Here is a 7,798-nt window from a genome sequence, read left to right on the forward strand (position 1 = left end):
CGGCTAGCGCATTCGGCTGTTAACCGAAAGGTTGGTGGTTCGAGCCCACCCAGGGACGTTTTACACATAATCTGACAAAGATACATCATCAAGATGAAAAAGGAAAGTTGTATGAACATCAGAGCAAAACCATGAATGCCAAAGACTAAATAGGAGACATTATCAGTGGTGATTTACTCAATGCTTCAAAGTTATACCTTCAACAACTCAAACTAGGACAGTTTTGGTGTTTTACACACAACAAAAAGTCAATAAATTGACAGATAAATTCAGGAAGTACGGTTATGTATCTAATAATGACCCTCAATGAATTTAGTTTTTTTAGAGGACAGGCAGAAACCTGATTAATGATAAGCCCGAGTTCGAGAAGGAAACAGTGGTACTAAAAACAATCACAAATGCAGGTGGGTGGAGATTAGAGATCAAGGCCACACCCCCTTTAAGCTACACAAGTCTCTGTGGCGCAATCGGTTAGCGCGTTCGGCTGTTAACCGAAAGGTTGGTGGTTCAAGCCCACCCAGGGACGTTTTACACTTAAATAAACAAGGACACATCATCTAGATGAGACTCTTCATGTCTGTGATGGCAAGGGAGGACTTAATGAACTTCACTGCAAAAATATAGACGTCAAAGAGTAAATAGGAGATATTACCATTATTGATGTATTCAATGGTACAAAGTTATACCTTCAACAACTCTAAACAATAAAGTTTCCATGTTCTACACATAACAAAAAATTTAAGGAGTGGCGATTGAATTCAGGAAGCAGCTTTATTTTACTAAAAGTCTTAGAAATAACAAATGCAGGTGGGTGGAGATTGGCGATGGAGGCCACACCCCCTTAGTATGAACATGTCTCTGTGGCGCAATCGGTTAGCGCATTCGGCTGTTAACCGAAAGGTTGGTGGTTCGAGCCCACCCAGGGACGTTTTACACATAAACTGACAAAGATACATCATCAAGATGAAAAAGGAAGGGTGTATGAACATCAGAGCAAAACCATGAATGCCAAAGACTAAATAGGAGACTTTATCAGTGGTGATTTAATCAATGCTTCAAAGTTATACCTTCAACAACTCTAACTAAGACAGTTTTGGTGTTTTACACACAACAAAAAGTCAATGAATTTACAGATAAATTCAGGAAGTAGCATTATATAACTTATATGATGACCCTCAAAGAATTTGTTTTTTTTACAGGACAGGCAGAAACCTGATTAATGACAAGCCCGAGTTCGAGAAGGAAACACTGGTACTAAAAACAATCAAAAGTGCAGGTGGGTGGAGATTAGAGATCGAGGCCACGCCGCTTTTAGCTAAACACGTCTCTGTGGCGCAATCGGTTAGCGCGTTCGGCTGTTAACCGAAAGGTTGGTGGTTCGAGCCCACCCAGGGATGTTTCAGGCTGAAATTAACAACAACATGTTATTTGGAATGAAAAACCTACTTTCTGCAATGACAGATAAGGGTAAGAGAAACCCCAAATAACAAACACTCAGTGAATTTTGGTTTTTTAGAGGACGGGCAGAAACCTGATTAATGACAAGCCTGACGTCTGGAAGGAATCAAACACGTCTCTGTGGCGCAATCGGTTAGCGCGTTCGGCTGTTAACCGAAAGGTTGGTGGTTCAAGCCCACCCAGGGACGTTTTACACTTAAATTAACAAGGATACACCATGTGGAATAAAAAAACCTACTCTAGTTGATGGTTCCAGATATGGAACTATGAAGAAATTAAACATCCAGTCACATGGGGTTATCCATAAATTCCTGATATATATTGTATTCACCTCTGCGTTGTGGTTTGAGGTTGCGGTGGATCGGAGGGGGCACTGCTTCGACCTCTTTTCCGCTGGCAGTGTTTGAGGTATTCCTCCAGAGCGGCGGGGTCAGGGGAGCGACCGGAGTCATGGTGGAGTTACGGAAGCCCATGTGGATGGGTGGAGGCACTTGCCTCCCCAGGGTTGCCAGGTCACCTGTGGCAGCGATGGGGTGATTGGGAAGGGAAGGGTTGAGGGGCGTCATGGGGACGTAGTTGCCATCTTGGAGTTGGATATAGGAGTCAGAGGGAGGAGCTGGAGGCACCCTGGAAGGGAAGAAGAAATTATTGACGTTTCTTGGGGAGGAAATCCAGCGATCCCTGACGGGTTCTACTGCTCGTTCATGCGGTTCTAGCTGAATCTGAGAATGTTCCACAATTGTTTAAATGGATCTTTAAGTAGAATCTTGAGCTCATCAGATTTTTATGTTGTTCTTCCGGGATCTTTGAGGAGATTTTGAGGCTCTAAGAGGGTTTTAGATGTTTTTTGGGGGGATTTCAGTGTTCCTCTAAGTGGATTCTGATGGATCTGAAAGGTACTACAAGAGGTGATGTGACTATATATGGGTCCATGAGGGTGAAACCTGATTATTGACAAGTCTGAGGCCTAGAATTAAGCAATGACAGGTGAATGGAGATTGGAAATTGAGGCCACACCCCCTTTCAGCCCAACTCGTCTCTGTGGTGCAAACGGTTAGCGCGTTCGGCTGTTAACCGAAAGGTTGGTGGTTCAAGCCCACCCAGGGACGTTTTACACTTAAATTAACAAGGATACACCATTTGGAATAGCAAAAACCTACTTTCTGTGGTGAGAGGTAACAGTTAGAGAAACCCAAAGTAAAGCTTAATAGCTAATATGCTTGAAAGAAATGAGAGTCTTGCTAACACTTGATGTACCTAAATTTCAATTAAGACAAGTCGTACAGTTGGAAGGAAAATCCTCTTTAAAACGTTAACAAATTCTCATCATATCATGTATGTTCTGACTAACCTCGGTGCAACAGGAGGCTCAGTGGTGGCAGCACTCATGGGAACGTAGTTTTCATCCACATCATCATCTTCGGAGCAAACACTACCCAGCGGTACCATGCCCTTATTAAACTGAGAGAGAGAGAGAAACATCAAGAAACCAAGAGTTAACAGAATTGGACTTTTCGGATAAAATACAACATATGGAACGGAAGAAAATAAATTATTTTCAAGAATATAGTGTTTTATTCTTTAAATTTTCAAACTTTCCACTTACAAAGTAACTGTTGAAGCTCTCGCTGAAGTCAAACATGCTCGCTCTGTCAGACAGCGACCGAGGGGTGTAAAAAGACTCACAACCTGAAACACAAGAGCACAAACACTAATATAGACAGTAAACCAACTGTGTGTGGCTCAGGAACAAACACTGGGTAATCATTTTTTACCGAAACAGGCCTGGGAAAAAAACCCCTCTTTGTTCTGTTGTGGGGCAAAGTTCTCGTCTTATGAATGAAACTAATGCCGATCAAATTATGGTACAAACAGGAACAAATTGTTTCCGCTGTAAGGATATAATCCATCCACGCTGCCACGTCTGCACAATAAAGCCTCTTTATAACTATAGTGCTCTCTGATCTCTGACGTACCGGGTATTAAACTCTCTGCTGCAGCCTCCTACTGGGATTTCACAGCCACTGAAACTAAATACTGATTTGTCAACATTAGATTATTTCCTTTTACTTACTTACAATGCTACTGAGGGCCAAATACACTACGTACAGAAAGACTTTTCTCTATAAGAAGTCCTTTCAGTTTGTGTCTCTGGTCATTATTTTAAATGATTTAGACTTTTGCATTGATGATTACATTTAAGTCAACAATATTATACACTAAATAAAAATAATATATGATTGCTTGCTTGTCAGGGTGTCGTCAACAGTTAGGTGTTGACAAAAGGCTGATTTGGTTTTTCAGTGTTTTACTCTTTAATTTTTGCGATTTTTCTTTTTTCTTTCTTTTTAAATTTAAAAAAATGGGAATGAAAGCCCAGGGCTAGCTAGCAGTAGATATATAAATATATATATATTTAGCTTTATTAGCTTGCACTGCTCAAGCTCACAAAATAAGACATTTGTTTAATATTAACAATTCATTTAATTGCAGTGAAGAAACCACACAGAGTTATCACCCGACTCTGCAGCTCTCTAAAGCCTTTTAGCCTCTTTTAGCTCATTGTTTTGGTTTTTACAGCACATGTTTGGTTAAGTTTCACAACTCTCACAAACTTCAGTTCCAGACATGGCGGACAGCTGTTTCCAGCAAATTAAACTCTGATAAACCAACTGAAGACGAACAGAGTCTCGCAGGAGACAGATAACTTTCTCTGGAGTTAGTGGAAAACCCAAAAAAAGCTAAAATAAAATACAGTGAATGTCATTTGTTTAGTCTGTGCAAAAATGTGAATTACGTGCCCGACTATTTCTTGGAAGTCTCTTGAGAAATAAGCAGATTTCCTGAAGTGTGGAACTATTCCTTTAAAACGACGTCTTTAATGAAAGATAAGCCAGGACACACTGTTCTCCTCTCACCTGTCTGCGTACGTCCTGGTATAGTGACAGTGTTGCTCCTCGGCAGGCCTCCACCTCCTCCTTCCACACATCCGTCCCTCCTCTCCGGCTCTGAGGTGGATCGGGGGAGCGTGGCGGGACCCGCCGGGGGCTTTGGCGGGCGTGGAGGAGGAGTCGGGGTGGAGGCGTGGAGCTCGGCCTGGGTTAGAGAGTCCACACTGGGGGTAGAGGACGGGCGGCGAGGGGGTTGTGGTTGCGGGGTGGATGCCGGACGGGGGATCTGGTAGCCGCTGGTGGTGTGCGAGTGCACATTTGGATGCACGTTGGAGTGTGTGTCGTCACTGAGAGGTATCGCCACGGGTCGCAGGTGGAAATCCAGGGAGTGCTTCCTGGGGTGAGGAGAGGGGTGACAACGAGGTCGGCCTACTCGCTTCTGGAGGTCAGGGGTCACGCTGGCATCCAGTGACTGGCTGAGAGGACCTGTCATCGAGACAATTGTCCACGGAGCCATCCTGAAGCCGGAGGACGACGGAGGTTGGAGGCCGTTGGGAAGGAGGGATGGGGAGGAGGAGGAGGAAGAGGAGGAGGAGGTGGCAGAAGGAGGCGGGTAGAGGTTATCGTTGTAGTCGGTTTCAAGAGAGGTGGAGGAACCTAGAGGAGGTCTGGAGACGGAGAGATACCAAATTAAAAGAGGTATATTATGATTTAAAGTGACAGGAAGTAGTTCTTTTTTCTGAGCAACTGTATCGTGACTTTTTCACAAAAATAAAAATAAAATAAGTTGCTGTTGAAGTTTTCAGTTGCAGTTTCTTTGTGTCGCACAATGTTTTGTGAAGCCAACCCTTCTGGAAAAGCGTGGGTGTGATCCAGGCTTAGATAAACCTTTAATTCCTTCTTTAGATCCCACACGTCTGAACCTGTAACTCTGACTGTTCGTCTCGTAGATTTACCTTCAGCTGGTTTTCTTCAGTCTCAACCTGAGAGGAAAAGTTGGCTTCTCTCGCATTTATGTATTTCCACTTTATTCAAATGTAAGTTAATTTTTTAAAACAATCACATGGCTCAGAAACTGCCGATTGATCATTTTGATGAATATTATTATTGTGTTTATTATTAGTCCTGGTTGGAGTTTCAGTGGCAGGTTGTAACATGAGATTGGAGGCAGAATATAAACCCTGGAAACTGTGTCTCATACCCGTTGTCAAGGGCATGAAAAAATCAATGTCAGCACATTTAATTAAGACACTAATGTTTCCGCGTAACTCAGCGGTGTTGGTCAGCACAGCAGGATGTTTTGTCTCATGTTCTCACCTTGAATTTTGTGTGTGTGTGTGTGTGTGTGTGTGTGTGTGTGTGTGTGTGTTTGTTCACCTGATGTGACTCTGGCAGTGTGATAACCACAGGTAGTCTTCTTCTGCGTGGCCGTCGGGCTCCAGCTGTCGCACACTCACCGGGTCGTAAGGGGGTGGGACTGAGCCCGCTACCGCGGTGATGGCGCCAGTGCCACTGGTTGAGGTCACCGTGGTGACGGAGGATGAGCCAGAGACAGGAGGTCTCTCTGGAACTGGACCAAAGGAGAGGTTTGAGTAATGATATATGTACTGTCTGTGTCTTGCTGCACGGCATTGTGGGTATTGGAGTGTTTGTCACTATTGCAAGCTCAACCAATCAACATCGTCCTTAGCAAATATTGACGCAGACTTGAAATCTGTTCTCTGCAAGTTCAGGCTACATTAGCAACTACTAGCATAGCGCGTCTCAATCTCCGGCTGAACTGTGGGTAATTAACTTTTAAATAACTTTTAACTTTTAAATAATTAACATTTGACTGTTACTCCGTATTACAGCTCTCACTGTGGGATAATCAATATTATCTGTGTCCACATCATGAGTCTCTGTCTGTGCGCCGAACGATAAAAAAGAAGTTAGTAAGCTATGGGTTATAAGACTGAAAGCAGAGTGATTAATAGTGGGGATTATCGTTTCAAAAACAAGACAAAGTTGAAATGACCGTACAAGGCGAAGCTGTTGTGAATAATGATATTTTAAAACATTATAACACACACATACACACACACATACACACACACATACACACACACACATACACACACACATACACCACCCTGAAGACTTTTTTGTCCATATTTTTCTCTCTGCATGTTCTCTGTCCTCTCTCTTCCCACCAGCTTTCACACTGACTCAACCACAACCCACACACACACACACACACACACACACACACACACACACACACACACACACACACACACACACACACATACACACACACATACACACACACACACACACACACACATACACACACACACACACACACACACACACACATGGATCCATTTCAAATACAAAACAAGAAATCCGTCCATCATCCTGTGCGGTACCGTCATCAGTCGGGTTGAAGCCGCAGAGCAGGCAGATGGAGGACACCCAGCGGTTCATGTCCTCTTCAGACTCGGCCACCAGGTACCAGGTCCTCTCCTCCGTCCTCAGGTCGAAAACGAAGCTGCTCTCCAGCTCCTTCTTTGTGAACGACAGGCCGGCATCCACCTGAAGGAGAAGGGGACACAGAAGGAAGGGAATGTAAAACATGGTGCCAATGTAAAAACTTAATACACAAAACTAGAAAAAACTGTTTACCTGCTCACACAGGTTCAGGTTGATGGTCCTGATTGGCCGGCGGGACTGTTGGTTCTTGTAGTACTGCAGGACGTCCGGTTCTCCGCTCAGCCGACCGCTGCGCAGCACGAACCAGCGCCTCTTCCACGCCTGGAGAAAGAGAGAGAAACAGAGAGACCGTTACTTTTATCCACTGGAAAAAAGATTTTTCTTCTTTTTTTTCATATTTATTTTTGGACACAAAATTAAAGATAATTTCAATCAAACATCAGCACAAAATATCAGCCTTCAAGATGATGCAATATACACCTGGGTGTAAATAGTCACACTGGCTAATAACACTGCTGCAGAAAGATATACAGGTTATATATTCATTTCTGCTCTCGCTCTCTCGCTCTCTCTCTCACTTTTTCAAGACAATGTTGGTGTCTCTCTCCCATGGCAGAAGTTTTACACTCCAGTGCACATGAATGTTAACATCACACACACACGCACACATGCACACAAACACACACACACACACACGCACACACATTGAATTCCTAAATGTTTGACTCTGCTCTTAGGTCAATGCCATCATGTGCTGAGCATTATGGGAAGGGTCGATCTGCCATGAGCGTTCCACACGATGACACCTCATATTTCAGACATGACTCACCACCCGTGTGTGTGTGTGTGTGTGTGTGTGTGTGTGTGTGGGTAGTGTGTGCAAAAGACATATCATGATCATTTAAAAGGTGTGAAGCTGAGCATGACGATGGATTTAAATTCTATAACAGCATGTACACAAACACACACACACA

The 7,798-nt window shown here is 43.6% G+C and overlaps 1 protein-coding gene and 4 non-coding genes across 5 annotated transcripts in view; 4 read left to right on the forward strand and 1 right to left on the reverse strand.

The window, feature by feature from the left end:
* Nucleotides 1-452: 452 nt before the first annotated feature.
* trnan-guu (transfer RNA asparagine (anticodon GUU)) lies at nt 453-526 on the forward strand. The gene has a single exon. It is a non-coding gene; the product is annotated as a tRNA-Asn (tRNA).
* A 328-nt stretch (nt 527-854) lies between these two features.
* trnan-guu (transfer RNA asparagine (anticodon GUU)) lies at nt 855-928 on the forward strand. Its single transcript has one exon. It is a non-coding gene; the product is annotated as a tRNA-Asn (tRNA).
* Nucleotides 929-1,323: 395 nt separating this feature from the next.
* trnan-guu (transfer RNA asparagine (anticodon GUU)) lies at nt 1,324-1,397 on the forward strand. Its single transcript has one exon. It is a non-coding gene; the product is annotated as a tRNA-Asn (tRNA).
* A 175-nt stretch (nt 1,398-1,572) lies between these two features.
* On the forward strand, nt 1,573-1,646 carry trnan-guu (transfer RNA asparagine (anticodon GUU)). The gene has a single exon. It is a non-coding gene; the product is annotated as a tRNA-Asn (tRNA).
* A 99-nt stretch (nt 1,647-1,745) lies between these two features.
* LOC111658585 (GRB2-associated-binding protein 1-like) overlaps nt 1,746-7,798 on the reverse strand; it is a 10,233-nt gene continuing 4,180 nt past the window's right edge. Inside the window, exons 2-8 of the mRNA XM_023411165.2 lie at nt 7,017-7,145; nt 6,761-6,926; nt 5,727-5,919; nt 4,377-5,017; nt 3,065-3,147; nt 2,810-2,919; nt 1,746-2,085 (exon numbers count right to left, since the gene is read on the reverse strand). Of these exons, the coding sequence (XP_023266933.2) occupies nt 1,746-2,085; nt 2,810-2,919; nt 3,065-3,147; nt 4,377-5,017; nt 5,727-5,919; nt 6,761-6,926; nt 7,017-7,145 (1,662 nt within the window). The remainder of the gene's footprint in view (nt 2,086-2,809; nt 2,920-3,064; nt 3,148-4,376; nt 5,018-5,726; nt 5,920-6,760; nt 6,927-7,016; nt 7,146-7,798) is intronic.

The sequence above is a fragment of the Seriola lalandi genome, unplaced genomic scaffold (assembly GCF_002814215.2).
Source record: "Seriola lalandi dorsalis isolate HSWRI2012SDOR001 ecotype SW California unplaced genomic scaffold, Sedor1 jcf7180002054458, whole genome shotgun sequence".
NCBI classification, from domain to species: domain Eukaryota; kingdom Metazoa; phylum Chordata; class Actinopteri; order Carangiformes; family Carangidae; genus Seriola; species Seriola lalandi.